Source organism: Cinclus cinclus, chromosome 3, assembly GCF_963662255.1.
Source record: "Cinclus cinclus chromosome 3, bCinCin1.1, whole genome shotgun sequence".
In the NCBI taxonomy this organism is placed as follows: Eukaryota; Metazoa; Chordata; class Aves; order Passeriformes; family Cinclidae; genus Cinclus; species Cinclus cinclus.
In genome coordinates this window covers 18410361-18429718 of record NC_085048.1, presented here as the reverse complement: position 1 = coordinate 18429718, position 19358 = coordinate 18410361, and the positions used below count along the sequence as shown (strand labels likewise).

The following is a 19358-nucleotide window of genomic DNA, read 5'->3' as shown; positions in this document are numbered from 1 at the left end:
ATCTGGACCCTCACACTGTCCCAAATCATATCTTAGAACTGCTTGGGAGACCTTTAGTGGCCCAGGGTCAGTGCCATGCCAGGGGTCATGTCAGCACTAGTGGAATAGGCATCTGTACTCTGATATGTGGACCTGTGCTTTCATCCCATTTCATTTTCCATTTTAAATGTAACCAACCATTTTCCCTTTGAAAGCAAACCACTGTTTATTCCAGCTTGCAGAGTGGACACCAAAGTACCAGAGTGTACAAACTAATTCTGAGAAAGCTTGTGGCAATTATGAACAGTTTTCTTCACAAATAATATTATTCTATGTAAGAAAGAAGTACGAGGAAGAGAGTCTGAGGGACTCAGAGTAAGAGGAAGCTGGCTTTGGGACAATAGAACAGTTCAGGAACTGGCTGGTTCACTGCCTGACACACAACCTGGTCTGCACAAAGTGAAGTGGAGGGGATGGGAGTTAAAGACACCCCTTCCTTACCTCTGAGAGTAGTTGTACTCATTGTGTGAGAATAATCAGAATCTGCATCTGAAAACTAAATAGCTAATAGGAATTCCTCAGAAAGCAGTACTTCTTTTAGTAGGTGTACAGATGGTATGCTTGTAGATGATGACATTTTCATAACAAAATCTGAACAAAGAATTTCTGCCTTGACTAATGATTTAAAGCTTTCTACAAATTAAATCATTTTAATTATCACCTACTTACTGATCTTTTGGTGCATCATCTCTCTGGATCTTTCTATTCTGGTACTGTGATTTATTAGAAAATTCTAAGACCTTTCAGTCCTCTAAACAGACATTACCAACAGTTTCTGAGGCTGTGGTTAATTCATTTTTCCTCTGACAGTGGATCCATTGGAAAAAAACGCATGTCAAGGACAAGCCTTTGCTTTAATTTTTTTTATCCTGTAATAGCCAAAGCTATTACAAGATAAGCACATTACTTCATTTTTCTATGACTTTAATTCCTCATATATGAAGACAAAAGACAAGGAGGGAAATTCAACAGCAGTGTACGGTACTATAACTTCTTGCATAAATTAAAGGGCTGTGCAGAACTGCAGACTTATGGTAGAGTTAAATCTGCCTCACTTATGCTTGCTGTTGAGCAGCCATTTTAAATACTGATGATACTCAGGCATCCCAGCAGCCATTTAGGAGAGAAGTCTGTCATTCTTTTCCTTCTGAAACGGACAGAGTTGTAACTGATGGTGTCAAATACAAACAAAAATTCTACCTCAGATGCAGGCAAAGCTAAATGCTAATTTTCAGTCTGGGAATTAGAAAGCCCAACTGACAACATTCTGTGGGGTCTTCCATGCTTAACAGCTCCAGATTTAGGCTACTGGTTTGCTGTCCTTTGAAAGCATTCTTTTTGCCAGCCTTCCCACCTCAGAAACGGCCTTGACAGATATAATGATCTGAGCAGGGTAAGGCTGGCTCTGTGTAAATGTGACAGGTTTCCTGAGGACATCTGTGGATTTTAGCAAAGAAAATGTTACTTCACTGACTACATGTCTGTGCTTCTGTGCCTGCAGGCAGTCGAAGACATGGGGGTGCCAGAGGCCTTTTTGGAAGAGAAATGAAGGCGTTAGTGGTCAATAGAGTCATGAAGGCATTTCAAAAGGCTCCATGTGTTAAATCCCAATGGACTGGGCAAAATACAGATATGTTTGTTTTATAGAACAACTTTTTATATCTTTATATGTACTTTATTATGATGCACAAGCAAATGAACTTGGTCCAGCAGTCATTTGCAAAAATATAAGAATGTAAGAATTTACAGACAAAAGTAGGTAACACTGTTCAACTCATGGTCCAGTCTTTCAGTGGCCAGGAAACAATGCACAAGGAAAAGTTTAAAAAAATGAATCTGCATTCAGTGATTCTCCCCTACCAATCTTAACAGCTTTTAGGGTTCTTGTTAGTAATATTTTTCTTCTGCATCTTTTACTCTCTCACCTGCTTTTGGCTAAATAGATGATCAAACACATAAATAGCTTCCCTGAAGCTGGGGTAGAGTTATAACAAGCAAAATGCTGTTAGAGTGGTAGCTGATAAATTTGCATATAGTTAAATGTAGTTCTAAATTTGACCTTAAATTCCTCTGAAAGCATGATTAAATCTCCTGCATCGTGTAAGTGATTTTAAAATACTTATGTCTTCTCCTTTATAATGTTATTTGTAGTTTTGATGTTTAATGCTGCATTAGAGAAATTGATACTGTGATGTCTCATTTTCACAGTATGTAAAATACAGCATGTTTCTAATATTTTATTTATGTTTTGACTTTGAACTGTTTTCTGCTTTTAGTGGGAAAACACTTAAACTGGGAATTCGTGTATTGATTAGTTATAGCCAGTTGTAAAACTACAGGGACTTGGTGAAGAAAGCAAATATCCAGACTCAACAGCACTATTCTGTGTGGGAGTAAAGAATCTTTGCAAACACAAGACAGGTAGACTACACTATTATTCATTATTATTCTTTGATTAAACAGTGGACAGATATTTACAAAATGTGGCACAGCTCTTCTCCACTGATTTAGTTCTCAAATAGCCACAGGGGAATTCCTAATAACACAGCATTTATACCATTACCTCTACAGTGTAATTGATCACTATACTAATTAATAAATGAGAAGTATTTGTTGGCCCTTGGTAAAGTTATAGTTAAGGCAGCTTTCATCCAAAAATTTCTTTTTCCATTCTTCTGCTTGATGTAGTACAAAGTGTTGCAATTTAAGAACAAGCCAAACTTTTTCTGAAATGTGCTAACAAGACTGGTGCATATTAGATGAAAGAGGTATTTTTCTCCTCTGATTAAAGCTGATAAGGCTTCATCTGGGAGAGGAGGCAAAGAATAGGGTCCAATTTTGCATTTCAAGGAATATGAAATGAGTCTGGAAGAGACTGACATGAACATTCAGGAAATACAACTTGTGGGAAAAAGATGCAGGAGTGGGATTTGAGTCCAAACTGTGGAGAGTTAAGCTGTTCAGAATGTAAAGCAACAGAAACATGAACGTTGAATTGCTTCCTCAGGCTACTAGAGAAGGCAGAGAAACTGAATTTATTTTGTATAAAGATTTTGGTAGATATTAGCAAAAATATTCCTACCTATTTGGGTAGTGAGTCATGCTAAAGCTGAGAAATGTTATTCCTTAGTGGTTAATGAGCTAGACCAACATATGTCTTTACAGCTCTCAATCCTACCTCAATATTCAGACAGTGAAGTTAGGTAGTTGAGGCACCTTCTAGCCCTGGAGTTATTTGATTTAAATAACAAAACCTTGTTTTTACATACCTTCGATGAGAAGCATAATTTCCAGTAATATGCCCAGAGCCATCACACCCAGGGGTGGGACACCTAGAATAACAATGGAAGAGACACCCAGCAGTTACTGACAGGAAAGATATAACTGCCCTTTTAAAAATACTCATTGGCTCAGTCCTTGCTTCCTCAGGTGCCAGCCACTGGGGCTCCTAACCATTGCTAAACCTGATCTTAATTCCATACCAGGGACAAACATAGTTTTCCATTCATAAAATGTTTTTATTTGCTACTCCTCAGATGCTCACTCCAGTGCTTCCTGGATATCTCAGACTAGTGGCGATTTCCCAGCAATCCAACATCCCTACACCACCAGGAATGAGTAGGTTGACACTAAATGGACTATCCCCGTGGTGAATGCTTAGGTAGTGGCTAACATTGCAGAGAGTAATTTTCTTTTCCACTGGAGCTATTGCTCTAATCCCACTGCGCAGTGTCACACATGAGGTTGCACCATGAAGAGACTCTTCCACCTCTCCATGAAGCAAAGGAAATGCCTAAAAAAAAGTATGTGTGTAGACAGGGAAGTAATGCTGGTCTCTTGCAGAGACATGGTAACCTACCCCAACAGTCCCAAACACCAAGCTACAGCACCAGACACAGAAATGGTACAACCCTCAGTTGAATTTCCAACAGTGGAACAACATTAGAGTCATTAAAGAAAATGGATGGATTTTTCGACATTGCAAAGATGATTGCGATCATCACAGAAAAAGCTACATTATAATGCTAAGTAAAATCATCAGCTGGTATTTGAACTGCTATACTAAATCACAGAAAAGACAAAGAATTAATTTATCTGCATTTTACCAAACAGACAAATGCTACATGAATTCCGAAAAGTCACTTTCCTTGAGCCTGAGTTTTGAATTTTAGCCATGCTATTTAAAGCTTTATTTGGAAAAAGCATTCAAATTCAAAAAAGCTTGCTCACAAATTCAGATGTTGCATTCTAAAACATCAGATTTCCATAACACTGAATTTTTCCACTATTTTAATCAGGAGTTGATGCAGACTTTGGCATTCACCCTTTAGTTACATGTGTGCTTTCCTCAAAGTTGGTCCAAACTGGTAAGCTTTTATTTCACAAGGTTTCTACAGAGACTTGAACATTTCTTAAAATCAGTAATTAAGCAACCCAGAGTTCAGTGCTATGGAGTTGTCATGTTCCATTAAGCTGAATTTTAGCTGTTTTAAGCTGGTAAGCATTACCTACTTCTGAGGAGCTCAGCAGGGCCAAACTTCAAACCTGATTATTGCTGCCTTGAAAGACATAAATTAAACTGGATTGTATTAAATGAAGTTCCCATATAATCTTCATCTGGACCAGTTCAGTTATTCTATAGAAAACATCAAAATATGGTCACAGTTCTCAGAAGTTAGCTAGTAAAACTTATGGGGTTCCCTACAACACTGAGGTTTCTCTTCTCCATCCCAAACAGGCTTGCACTTTGGACAAGAAATCTAAGCAATATGCTTAGAGACAATTCTCCTCCTGTCTTGCTTTGTCTTTGCACAGGACCAAATACATGGCCATGATCTTGCATGCAAGGTGTATTAATGTGGCTCTTAAAGACTATCACACAGGTTGACATCACACATCAATCTTTCTGCTTATAGAAAGATAAAGCCCATAATTACTGCATAGATCCTTCTGATACTCATTAGGTTAAACTACCATCTTTGATAAAGGAGTCATAACTCAGGCTGTATGCCTCTTATCCCTCATTCTTTGTTGTGGTTGCACATGACTAGCATAAACTTTGGTTATTTCTTTAAAACATAAGTAATCAGGGCATCTAATCTGAAGGGTTTTATAATTTAAATACTCTGTATCTATCTATCTATCTACCCATTATTTATTTTTACTTTTAGGCAAATGTTTTGATTTACAGATCTACAGAGAGACAATCTCTTGCTTCATGCGTTTTTGTTTGTTTGTTTTTGTTTCTTTTTCATGCTAGGCAACTTCAGTGGTCTCCCATGCCTATTTCCATCAAGACTAGCTGCATCACTGAAGCTTGAGTAAAGCCTCTAAGATGCTGAATCATAAGATATGGGGATAGAATTAATTAAAGAAATTGACTACATTTTGGCTCTACCTGTCCATGGCATTTAAATGAATAAAGGAGAAATCAGAGCCATGGGACTATTCCTTTGCAGTCTGTCCGGGGTACTACAAGGATTTCTTCTTTATGAGTCCATGATTTGAAGCCACTGTTTTCCCTTCCCTTCCCTATCTTGAAAAGGAGAAGCCATTAGCAAAAAGGAACAATTTTTTTCTCATCTTTTCCAAGACTTTTTGCTTGGATGCAGCATGATTAATAGTGTCTTAATGAAAAGGATATATAAGAAGCATAAGTATATCCCAGGCATCAGTCTTATAATAAGACTACTGCACCTCAACCATTTGGACAGTCTTACACAATTTAAAAACTAGCTTATTTCTGTGTCATTAAAAAAAAAAAGGCATAACTGAAGCTAAAGAAGTAACCATCCTGCTGTAAATCAAATTGAGTATCTTCAAAAATGTCTTTGCACAGTTCATATAAGTTTAAAAATGTACTTTTGATTAAACCAGATGAGATCTTTATGTTGGCAAATATTCAGAAAGATCCTCAAATTTTGATTTTGGCACTGTAATATTTGTTTTCAATCTCATAAATTTATATTTACCTTCATGCAACAGATGAAATGAGAGTTTAGCGCAGTTGGTAAGAACATTTTAAAACTCTGTAATGCTAATATTTCTGCTGTTTCCATTCTATGGGAAATGCTCTTAACAGTGCGGCACATAGGATGCAGATATGCAGCAGTCTGTTGCAACTATGAAGCAATTACAATATTTACCTGCTATCTTAAACAGATTAGATAAGGAGACAACCCCAAGTTCTTGTGCTATTGGAATTGGAAGTCTGTATTTTCCAAACATCTGAACATATGTAGGACTTGCATGTACCTTACTACTTTGCTATCATTTACTACCTATACATTTATGACTTAATCATATGTCCAAACAACAATGCCAGAAAAATGTATGCACTGTTTTTAAGAGGCAGGAGATGTGAAGCTCTTTGAAAATGACTATCAGAGTATGTGAAAAAAGAGACCTGCAGTTTTCCTTGCTTACTTAAAGTAAATCTGATTTGGCAGGATCAGAAACTCATTTGTAGAATTTACATAATAGCTTATTATAGCACAGGAAATACTTTAGTACAGTAATGAGGAAGGTGACAAAAGGAATTGACTCAGTGAAGAGTGAAGTTCAGGACATAGAATACTAGCACTTGACTACAAATTCAGGGCATCCAGTAAAAGAAAGGGCTTGTCAGGGAAGGGGAATGCAGTTAGCAGTGTCTTGATGTCCCATTCATTTCACAGATCATTCCAGAGAAGCATTTTTGAGAAAATAAGCAGAAGCAGGAAGTAGGGAAGGCAGCAGAACAGCAACAGCTGTGGCAGCTGGATTCAGTATCTGGCTTCGATTCAATAGCAGGAGAAAAAAGGGTGAGAGTTAAACTGAGATGAATACATTTAAGCCCTGCTACTGCTTCTTCACTGTGGGAAGACTGACGGCATGCAGCAATTAAAACAAACTTCTGTCAGCTTGAAGAACTCAGGGAGGTTCCTGGGACTGGGGAGGAAATGGATGCAATGCCCAAATGAGCTCTGGGAGGGTTTTCCCAAATGGCAGTGGTTAAATGTCTTGTTGAAACCTCAGCTCATAAGACCCCCCCAGCTCTCACCAGCATAGGGCACTACAAATAAGACCCATAATTAAACCTATATTCCTAGGCTTTTATCTAGGTCTTCAGGAGCAAGATAAGATTACATGTAGTGTACATACTTAGATTTACAGCTTTACTAGCATGAGAGCAAATAGGGTTTACAAAAAGTGCAAAGAGAGGACTGCAATAGTTTTCTCCTTATTACTGTGTATGCCTTTGGTTGACTTACTTTTCAAATTATTTTAAAACATAAATTAGATTCAAAACATAAAGACATAAAAAACTACTTCAACATTTTTATTTCTGTGCTGAGGATATCGGCTCCTGTTGAAAAGAATTAAACCAACAATTCCTCTCACACTGGTCAATTGCATTAAGTTCCCACAAAATATCTTTCATGACCCATCATTAGTAAGCTGGTGGATGAGCACTGATCATCAGACTGATGTTACCTTTACTGTATAGTTGACAACACTTAGTACCTAATATATTGTGCATCCAACCTTCCCTTGTGAACACATAATAGTCTATCAGAGAGAAAATCCTATTAATCACTAATTAACTATTTAAAACAGATGTAATTAGCAAAATAAAAAATCATATTGAATTGAACAGGGGAATAAACTGTGCAAAAATTCAGAATGATCCCCCATAATGTTCCACACTGCAAAAGAACCGGGATTAATAGAAAATTTTATCTTTCCCATAGTTTTATTTTGACCATGCTGTCAATCTCTACAGTAGAGGTGTGATTTTCTATTGAAGATTCAGAAAGGCTTGACAAATATAATTGTTTCCTGTGTGATTTTTCATAACAGAATGTAGGATATTTTATTGTCTGGTGGTTTCCATCTATTTGAGATTCTGTTTTATTTGACTGAATCACCAGGAATGGAACTCACAGGTTGGGAGGCTGGAAGACATTCACAATAATACTGGCATTTCTGTTTTTTGTCTGAAGATCTGACAGTATTTTAAAACATTACTGGATAAAATCTCACAATATTGCTTTGGAAAAGGGAAAGATTTGACTGAGGAAACTGGACAATAAACAGTCTAAATTACTTTACACAGAAGAGGAAAATATGCTGGAAATATAGATTTGTATTCACTGTTCTGTTTGCAGCTAAAAAGCTGTGTGTCTTCTGAAACTACATATAGATTCATACACAAATTATTGTGGGTTGTTCCATTTTTTCTAGTTAGGTAATGCCAAACCACAAGGTTACAAAAATAAAATTGTAAAGAAATTGTGTTTGCAGTTCCCTGAAATGAATATGTGAGAGAGGAGAAAAAAAGGAGAGGGCAAGAAAGGGAAGGGATGAGATGAAACTCTCAAATTAAAAACTGGATTTTCTGTGGAGTATAGTAGGTTTATTGTGTGTCTATTCCTTTATGAATTTGAGGACTTGCCAAAAACTACAGGCTTGCAGTTCTCGACAAACAAGTCCTCCTTTTAACTAGCTAAGAGGCCAAAAGAAAGAACAGACTTTTCTCCAGTTCCTTCCTAAGCCAGTCACCACTAACCTGCAGGGAGCACTCCAGGGTGAGAAACAAGATCATGAACAGAGCTGGGTGGACCTCAGTACAGATTTTTGGTCGCAGGTGCATCAGTAAGAGTCAGTGTTGTGGCTATTGTTATGAAAACACCTCTTCAGCAGGAGCTGGACAGATAGCAGCAAAGCATTTTGTCTTTGCTCTTCTGAGTAGTCGGAGCAATGCCTCCCAGCTATTACTGCTCTAGCCAGATCTGTGAAAGCAATCTGGATATGTAAATCTGTAAAAATCTTATTTTCAGTCACAGGTATTGGTAGACTGTCAAGCTCTAATTAAGTATGTGAAGTGGGAATGCTGCTGATTCTTTTCCTTATGATGACACAGAAAAGCTGTTGTCTGTTCTAATTCCAGTATGAACACAGATATTTTCCATTTTAAACTTGTTGTCTTTTATTGTCTATTTTTTACCATAGCATTTGATTTTTGAATGACACTTTCTTTTGATGTCTAGACCAAAACCCTCTACCTACACAATCTATCTATGAATTTGCAACAAAAAGCATTTTTGTTAGGATGGATTTATTTGCCTTTAATTTTCCTCAGAGAGGTGCTATATCTAGATGCTTCTTTACTCTGTTTCACTCCTTCAGTTTTTTTTCCTGGTGCCTTTCACCCTATTTTCAATCTTCTATCCTTTTCCTGCAGTGAAGCAAGAACCTCCATTTGCTTTTGTTCCACTGTTTGCTTTGCATCTGTATTCCTCTTCAGCATTTCTCTGCTGCATTCTACTCCCTCATTTCTCAAATCCTTTTCTTCTTGTCTCTTCTTGCCTCTTTAACATTTTCTCTCTCTCCCTTTTGCTTCTTTTTTTCTCTGTTCCCTTTGGCTGATGCTTTCAATCTCTGTTCCTCCCTCATCCTTCTTCCTTTCATGATCTCTAATAACCTTGAAGTCGATGTTTCTTTCTTCTTTCCTCCTTCCTCTTTGTTGTTTTTTCCCATTATCTTTTCTTTCATCACCCTTGTTGTCCTCCTGCTCTTTACTCCCAGCTGATTTTATCTTTCCTGCCGTCTGCATTGCTTGTGGTCCTCTCACATTGCTGAAATGACAGGGTACACATTCTGCCCTTGTGTCAGAGGAGAAAGTGCTGAAACCTTAATACAGAATTTATCGGCTGTCAAGACTCAATGAGTAATTTTAAGTATCTTGCCCTCTTTTATTCTTATTGAAGTCCTTGTGCGCTTTATCACTGACTTCAAGAAGAGCAGAGCCAGGCTAACACTGGGCACTCTTGGAAATTGCATTCAGAGCTCATTTGAGCTCATTTGAATTGGTTCAAGAGGCAACATAAACTCTATGGGACAGTCATGCAGACAATGAATATTTCAGGAGATTTTCCATCTCTGGTGTCATCTTCAAGGCTAAACTTATTTACCAGTCCTCATAAATGTACCTATAATAACTGTGCAAAGTCAGACCTCTATAAATATCAGAGTTTCATAAAGATGCATTGGAATCCAGAAAAATTAAAGAAGTGAAATTTAGACAAATATGTTAATTATTTCCTTCTATTCTAGGTAGAAGGAGTATTTAAACACAGAAATTTTAGCAAAAGTGCTAAATATGTCTTTTCCACATGTAAAATACTGATAGCATTTCTCACTTAGAAGAATGCTACTGATATGACAGGTCTCACTGGAGGTAATAGGGAAATTTAAACACCAAACCCACAGCAGATATAAAGGAAGAGGATTTTGGGAAATGACAAGAGCCAGCAAAACCAAAAAATTGCAGTGGAAGGGCAAATGGGTGAATTTAAAAAAAAATATATATATTTTTTCATCTTGTCAGGGTTTGCTTTTTTGGCATTGGATCCAACGCAGTTCCAGTGGGAGTGGGCAGGAGAGCAGGGAGATCCAGACAAGGATCCCTCCTGGTGCAGCATTACTGAGCTTTCTCAGAAGACATTAGGAGAAATGCAGATTAGAGATTGGAAAGAAATGTAGAATGGTAAGATTTGTTGTTGCCACTTTCACTGTACAGCGTTTTTATCCATGAAGGAACAATGCCAGGTCTATGGAGCTAGTCCAGGCATGAGACTAAAATAATTTTAGCTCAGAGATTTCATGGAGTAACTTCAGTCTTTTATCTCTGCAGAGAGATTGCTCTGTCTCTTTCTCTTTGCCTCTAGAAATCCCCAGCAACTGAATGGTTCTGAACTGGAGCATGCTGACTGCATACTCCTCTCCTCAGGTACAAGTTAATTAATTCCCTGATTTTCTGCAAGTTCTACTTTTTCTCTCCTTAGCTTTTGCTATTATCTGCGCTGCATTCCTGCATTTTTTGAACCATGTGGGGGTGAGAAAGAACATGATATGTTTTTTAATTACACTGAAATCCATTTTCCTATAAGCAGCCTAAAATTCTTCATGCTGGCACATAAAATATGGCCATGCACTCGAATGCAAAGATACACACAATGGGTTTAAATTAATTATACTGCTTTAGAAAGAATATGCCCGTTTCATTACTACCTCTGCATGCTGCCTCTTTTGCTACCAGTCAGGACTTCCCAGCTTCTCAGCGGCAAGTGCCATGACGTGCTGCCCGCTGTTCTCACATCCAGCAGCAGCACATACCCCCTGAACAGGCCAGTCGCCAAAGGCAGGGTATGTGCCTAATGTGAAAAGGCTTCTGTGCGCTACCTAGGGGGTGCTCTGCGCTCAGAAGCTGCCAGGGAGAAGCTGTGAATCAGTTCTCCCCCGGGCACCTTGCCCACGCTTTCTCTCCTGCCAGCATCCCCTGCCTCGGAGGCAGCACCGGGCAGCTGCAAATCCCCTCCCTGCAGCACAGAGCACTTCCTGGCACCAGGGATGAATCAGTTCCAACAAATGCAAATTCAAACGTTCATTTCCAAACAGCTCAGCCTTTGGAAAATGCTTCATTTGTATGTGAAGGAATAACATAAAAAGATGGAGGTACATAGAAATATGCAGAAGATAGCCTTAAGAGAACATGCCCTACCAACTAGGAACAAAGCCATGCAGATTCTCATGTCTCCTCAAAGCATTCCTGTAAGCCTGTGCTAAAACAAAAAACAAATGAACAAACAAACAAAAAAAAAAAAAAACACAACCCCCCCAAAACAAAACAAAAAAAAACCAAAAAAACCAAAACAAAAAACCCCACACACATTAAAAAAAAATTAAAAAAAAAAAAAAACCAACAAAATCTGCCCAAAAAAAACCCACATGGGCTTTTTTCAGTAAATTTATATGGATGCATTTGTCTCTGAAGAAGAATGTCCTATTCCTGGTTAGTCTGTTAATATGGGAACTACTAAGCCTCTCAGCCTCTCAGCCTCTCAGCCTCTCAGTCACTCAGCCACTGCACAGCAAGATTGGTCCAGGTTTGCAGAATAGCCAGTGACATTATTTCTGTAGCTCCCTGCATGTGACAATGTGTTCAAGTGAAGAACTTGAAGACAGTAACACAGGTTTATTCAACCAAATATTATTCACCAAATATTATTAATATAATATTATTAAAAGACGTCTTCAAAAGCTCATATAACCAGCTTAAATTTGCTGTTTATGAAGAAACTGGAAGCTTTAGCTCAAAATTAAACTAAAATTAGGCTGAATGTGAGTACTTTGAAAATTCACTCTTTAAACTAGAAAATTTTTCCCTGATAAGAAATATGCACTACAGTCAGTAACCTGCTGGTTACCTTGAACACCTTAAAATTATCAATAGAGTAATTCTTGAATTTTCATCTCTATGCTGCTGCCTCTCCCATGCTCTGCTCTTTTGTGCTTTGTATATCATGTCCTAGGTGAAGCAATTATGACTTTAAGCTGTCACTTCCTGTCAGTTTCCTGGAAGTTTGGAATGACTTCAAAATCTATGAATTTAGAATACCTAAACAGGTCAGCATCACAGCAAGGAATGCTGAGAAAAGCTATCAGATTAGGATCACTAAAAGCAGAGGAAGGAAAGATTACCAGATTTCATATAGTCTGTGGCCTTAAGAATCCACTGAAGCTGTTGGTAGGAGATTGGGCACAAGCCAACATTAGCCATTCCTTAGCTATTCTGTTTATCTGTTTATTGTTCAACTTGTGCATGCACAAACAACAAAGAGGTTTCTACAAAATCACAGGAAGAGAGAGAGTTGGACCAAATGTATGGTGGGAAAAAAAGGCTGGCAAGGAAGGAAGGAAGGAAAGAAAAAGAACACAGAGAAAGTCCAATTTATATGTCCTTCTTCAAAATGGTGTATCTAATATAAGTATGAAAGACCAAGCTTCTGTACATATATGATAAAGAAAGAAACACAAGTCCTGCTTCTAATGTGAGTTCTCCCAGCATAGCATTACGGCAAAAACATAAATCAACAGGATTGTAAACACCTGTGAGTTCTCTGGGAAATATATCCTGGGCAGCATGAGCACTAGGATGTTTGCAAAAAAACCCCAAGCCCATTAAAATAATCCAAGTGACAAAAAATGTAATGGGCTAGGATTTTCTTCACTAGTGACAACCTTTTTCTTACACTCCTGTTTCAAAAGAACAATTAAAAAGATGATTTTCAGTGCATATTCAGAAAGGTAAAGTAAAAATAACAGTTTAGTGTAAAATGTGCTTCTTAAGGCTGTGAGTTGCTTTGCTCCACATGCAGCCACTGCATTGTGTTCATTAGTAGCCTTGAGAAGTTCTATTGTAGCACAAAGTTCCTTACACTGGATGGACTTGTACATGTTTTCTGCATGCTGTGTTTCCCTCTCGGAACATATATCATCCTGTAACAGGGACAGACTAACATTTGGATAAAGGAAGCAACTCAAGAGTTTTGCTTTCCCAGACAGATAAAGCAGAGATACTACTTTCTATTTTGGGATGAAGTGTCTACAGTAAGCAAGCAAAATATTCCAGTTTTCATATCATAAAAACAAGCAGCTTTTTTCCCCTCTAGGCCTAAAAACATTTGTCAGAAGCCTAAGTGAAGAAATATGAAAATGCTGAGTGTGAATTATATCAGACGGTGTGAGGCAGTCTGGTCTAGTAAGAAGGCTAATGAACAGAGCAGCTAAGGGAAATCCACTTCTGCTACTGATTTTCTGTGTGACTTTATACTGATTCTTGAAACCCTCTCAGACATGCTCTAATTTTTCACGTGGCTGATTTAAGACTCACACTCCACACTGACTACTAACTTACCTCAGACATGCAGTAGGCATATTTAATTCATACTGAAGGGAAAAATCCCTAGTGAGAGTTTAGTTATGAACCTGTCTGCAAGGAGGACAGTTGGGCATTACCACAATTATGCCCACCCCTACAAGTATTCCATCCTACTGCCTTGAGGTATACTCCACGGGGCAGACAAACCAGATGAATTAACACTTAGGAAGATACCATTTTCTTCCCAGCACTCTCAGAACCACAAACACTAAGGTGCAGATTAGCATTGCTACAAGACACTGCCAGATGGTTTTGGACCTGAAAGACTTTATATCCAAGACTCAGGAAGGTAGCGCACTCATTCTGAGTGTAAGGGAATTTTCTTGCTGTCTACAAACACCTAACAGGTTGGTGTGGTGAAGGAATAACAGAAGTTTTCTCAGAGCTGCACAGCCAAAGGACAGCCATTACAGGGATAAAGTTCAGCACAGGAAAGACAATTTATTATAAATAAAGAAAAAAAAAAAACGACCAAATATCAGTCTAGTCAAACACTGGAATGAATGCAGGTTCTCTAACTTTGGCAATACTCACAACTTGACTGGACAAGGTCATGAGCAACCTATTCCAACTGGACGTGTTCTGAGCAGGAGCTTAGACTAGCTAACATTTGGATACCCTAGCTACCTGATTTTATAATTCTATAAAGCATCTTAAAAGCTGTATCAGAGAGAATACTGTTTGGCCTCCTACTGCCACTACAGATGCAGCTTTCAGTTTGAGACTATTCCAGAAAAATCACACACTATCATTTTCCCTTGATTCCAGTCCCTTCTGGATAGTTCAAGTTTCAACCATCAGCAAATTTATCTGTATAGTTTTATATATTCAAAATATTTGTGTATTTCTTTGTGTTTGTATATGCTCTTCTCAACAACTGAAAGTGATGATTTTAAAGTCCAGCTTGCAGAGTTAATGAATGCTCAGAAATTCTTAGTGAGGTAGATGAAGTGGATCACAACAGACATCCTGATCAGTGAGAGGGACAGTGTACCCGAGATAATACTCTCAGCTTCTACTCTGGGCATCCATCTGCCTCTGCTTCGGAGTTTCCTGCTCCCCCTGAAAGGATGCTGCAGCTGTCTGGGTAGCAGTAAAAGAAACAACAGAGCTTTTAGTACAGTATTCAATCACCTGAAATTGGTGTCATTTCATCCTAACCTGTCAGAGTGGATGAGGCAGTTTGCACATTATGAGAACAAAGAAGGTATCCCTTCAGTGAAGGCAGGAAACTTTTATAAGACCATTAGAACTGTTTCAAGCTAAACTCTTCATTTTTCTGTTGGAATCTGAGACTGTACTGAACAGCACTTAAGTAATAATTCCACCTCCATATGAATGTTCCAAGGTATCATTAAGTAGAGCACTTGAGAAAAAATTGTGCTTTTCATTGCCATGGGATATGCTCTCATGTCTTTTCTTACTTTGGCCCTCCTTACTTTTTTCTCAAAGTTAACAAAGGCAGAAAGTCCATGCTTTTATACAATTTCCCCTTCTGCAACTCCCATAGGACAAGGCAGTGCAAGCTTGGTTTATACTGTAAGCACCGCACAAAAGAGTTACATCAGGTTTGCTGTCTGAGAGCTGCAGGAATGGCTTCCCAAGCAGCTGCACAGCACAGGGAGGCTGGAGGTTCCAGCCAGGGATAAATGACTGTGCAGGACAATGGCCCCGTGTGGCTGCACGCAGTGCTTGGGTTCTGTTGTACCTCAGGGCTCACAGGTCCCATGCACTGCAGAGGTAGAAAAGCAGCTCTCAGTGAGAGGCTAACTTTGCCTTATATGACTCTTACAAGAAAGTTTCCCTCTGATTTTTTTCAAAGTAATAAACTTCTTTTCCAAAACCATTTCCTGTTTTAGTGTGCTTATAGTCAAATAACCCTGAGCATGTATTTACTGCTCCTTTCTAATTGACTTGGTTAGTGTTGATACAGACCTTGTCTAAACTTTGATTAATGCTTTTATTTTTCCAGGATGGCGAGGAAGAACCATAACTTTCTATTATCAGAGTAAAGGTTTACATCTTCTAGTCAAACGCTGCCAAAATATTTTTTTAAGAAATCACTATCCTTGCAACCATTCCTGCTAAATAAAAGCTTCTTGCTTGGAAGACTTGGAAGAATATTACATGGGGTAGGAACCTAGCTGCACCATAAATTCTCTGTTTTGATTCACTCAGAGGCTGTAATCCTCGGCTACACATGATATGGAAGAAGAACTTATTAACCTTCTTGCATGAAGTAGAGATAGGAATAATTCTACTCAGCACCCATTCAGACATAGGAAAACCACTAATTTCAAGATGAACACCAGATCACAGGAAGGTCAACTGTGGAATAAGTTATCCAGCAAACTACATTTTACAGAAATGTCTCTCATAGATTGCCACTTCCCAGCACTTATAGTTGTCAACTGTATCTCTTGCACAGAATGTAACCCATTGACAGTGTCTTTAAAAACAGCCAATTTCCCCTTTTCATGGTGAGAGAAATTTGCAAGAAAAATCACCCTTTGGATAAGTATCTTATTATTACATTTACTTTACCTTGAATGGAAGTATCTTCATTGACAAGAACAGATGAAAAGAAGTTTTTCTTAGCCTTTAAGACAATCCCACTACCTTTTGAATTTTAAGATGTAATAAAAATATTTTTGAGATTGTTCTTGATTATTTAAGACCTTATATGACAATATAAACACATCTGGTCTGTGGTACATTAACATTCACAAGAATTTTACAAGAATTGGAGAAAAGTGATTCTGATGCGTTTAATTATTGCAATTTGTGAATCAGCAGCATTTACTCTGGCTTCAATAGAGTTAACACAAAAATTTGTAAAAATGAAATTCGTATCAGTTAAATTATTAATAAACATAGTATTCTGGATAATAGTTTTGCATACAAAATTTGCAGAAAATTATTTCTCATTTGCACTGAATATCAGTAATTTTTATTTTACAGAGGTTTATTGTATCAAATAGAATTCAAACAAAAGTTAAGAACTTCCTTACCAACACTTGAATAATTAAACCTTAAAAATACTCTTTTCTTCAAAAACAAATAATGACAGGACCCTGTCTATGATAGCAACAACCTGAAACAGGTTTCATCAAGTGGAAGAAGAGCAAACTCTACATGGAATTTGACCTTGTAATATGGTTGTACTCCATTAAAAACATGCTACTTAGGGAAAGCTTTTCAAAGTTGCAGAACATAGTCTTGGATCCAAAGCTGGCTAAAGACAGTGGGAGGTGTTCTATTGACACAGTTGGCCAAGGATGCTGTGGATGCCGCATCCCTGGAGGTATTTAAGGCTAGGTTAGATGGTTTTGAGTAACCTGGTCTAGTGGAAGGTGCCCCTGCTCATAGCAGAGGGGTTGGAACTAGATGATCCTTAAAGTCTGTTCCAACCCAAACCTTTCTGTGATTCTATGATTCTATTACTTAAAAAGATTTCAGATTTGGTATCAGTAAAAAACTAGAACCATTAAAAGACTATTCTGTGAATAGGAATGTTGAGGATTAAACCTTAATTGGCTTTACAAAGTACAGAAAAAATGTTTAATAATTTTATTCTTTTAGATTCTTCAAACTTAAGTCACAAAAGTTGTATTCATTATTATTCAAAATCAAGGCCCTTGGCCCTCCTTCATTATACCTATACTTATAGAAAATACTTACGCTTTCCTGCCAGATGTTGCTTGATTAGTGCATCAGAGGAAAACAAACCACCACCTACAATGGTTCCTGGAGAAGCCTTCAGGAAAAACCCATGATCTATAATTTTTTAAATTATTCAGTAATTTTCATATAAAGTTTTGAGACTCCCCTGCTGTTTTTTTCTATAATTCTTTTTACAACTCTTATTCATGGGGAACAAAACCAGTGATTTTTCTCTGCAGTGTCTAGCATAACCAACATTTACAGCTTTTAAATTAAAACTTATTTGTGAAATGCCCAGCAATTACGAATTCACTCCCCATTAAAGAATAAATCTGGGATTAAAAGGAACCAAATACAAATATTTTTAAGAAATAATGAAGATTTTTTTTTTATTCTTTACCTGTTGTCTGGCATCATGTCTGATACGTTACCAAAATAGGAATTCCAATCAGAGTCAAAACCAAATGTTTATACCTATTAAACTCTGAATTCAGCATTCAATATATTGCATTTAATGCAGGGTCACTTTATATCTTTGAGCTATCATCAGTTTATACTGATGAAAAGAAACCAAAACCCCCTTAAGCTCATAGTTACACTAGTAAAAGGAGTAAGTTGTGATTTTCTAATTCTTTAGAATACTTTTGGTGTGCACCATGTATTCAAGAAAAGTGCCTGACTGGCCTAGAAAAAATAGTTCTCTACCAGTACAAAAGAAAAGAAAGTCTGATTTGATTTTCTTATAAACTGCATCTATATGTTTTGATACTTTTTCTATTTAATATAGAATAAAAATACTTGGGCATGTAATCTCTTCTGAATAAATTATAGTTCTTTTAACTGATTGTATACTTTGATAATGATGTTCCCATTAATCTGCAGTTGAAAATTTGGAAACTAAGTTCTATTCATCTCAGTGTACTGTTAACTCTGAAACCTGAAGAAGGCGTTTTAAATATCACTCTGATTGACTACTTTACAGATCATTACTTGAATGAAACTATGTCAATATTATAACTCTGGAAACTAAATCATAAATATAATTTAGTCAGATTCATTTTTTGAAGGGTCTTTTTTCCTTTTTTTCCACAGTCCAAAAAATAATACCTAATGATAGTAATGTGCTTATACTTCAGTCCTCCTCTGCCTCCTTATAACAGAAAACATACTGGTGAAGCTGAGTACAGTGCAAGCACAGTCAAGCATATAAAAATAATTAATGATGGCCAGTGGTAAAGTACTCCTCAAAATTTAAGGCTGTTTCATACAACTGATGCCATGCTGAAAGAGCACAGTGTTGTTATCTGTGGAAGGAGAGAAATCAACAGACTTTGAAGCAGTGGAAATTCTATGTGTGTTAGGTAGAAGAGCAATTTTTACATGCAGATGAGCAAATGTAAATTCCACTTACTTGGAATACAAAAATATTGTTAAAGAAGATTATGATGAGGTGTTTATGAGGGATATGGGATATTTTAGAGATATAAAACATTGATATAGATACTACAGTGCTGCAAAAAATGTGTGCCACATAAAGTCCCAATAGCACTGAGAAAAAGTAAAGGGATGAACTTAACTGCATGGCAAAATCAGATGTTACTTTGCAGATACAGACACCACATAATCGAGTTAGCAACTGGCCAGTTTAAGAAACCAAATAATGCAAGGAATTTTGTAACTTCAAAAAATTTAAATAAGGCAATCAAACATGAATGCTAACCCAAGACAGTAGCTGAGGGCATCTGCCCAGATCATCACTGTTGTATCATAGCATAACTCTTCCAAATGCAACGGAGCTATGCTAATTTACACCAACTGAGGATCTGGACAATCATGCTTAGGACTTCAAGAGACAAAATTACTTTTATTTTGGGGTATATATTGAAGGGTT

General features: G+C 37.4%; 1 protein-coding gene across 4 annotated transcripts in view; it reads right to left on the bottom strand.

Moving 5' to 3' along the window:
• MYT1L (myelin transcription factor 1 like) overlaps positions 1-19358 on the bottom strand; it is a 127373-nt gene that overhangs the window by 27725 nt on the left and 80290 nt on the right. For all 4 annotated transcript variants that reach the window (XM_062488515.1, XM_062488516.1, XM_062488513.1 and 1 more), the window contains exon 14: positions 3309-3371. In XM_062488515.1, coding sequence (XP_062344499.1) covers positions 3309-3371 — 63 coding nt within the window. The remainder of the gene's footprint in view (positions 1-3308; positions 3372-19358) is intronic.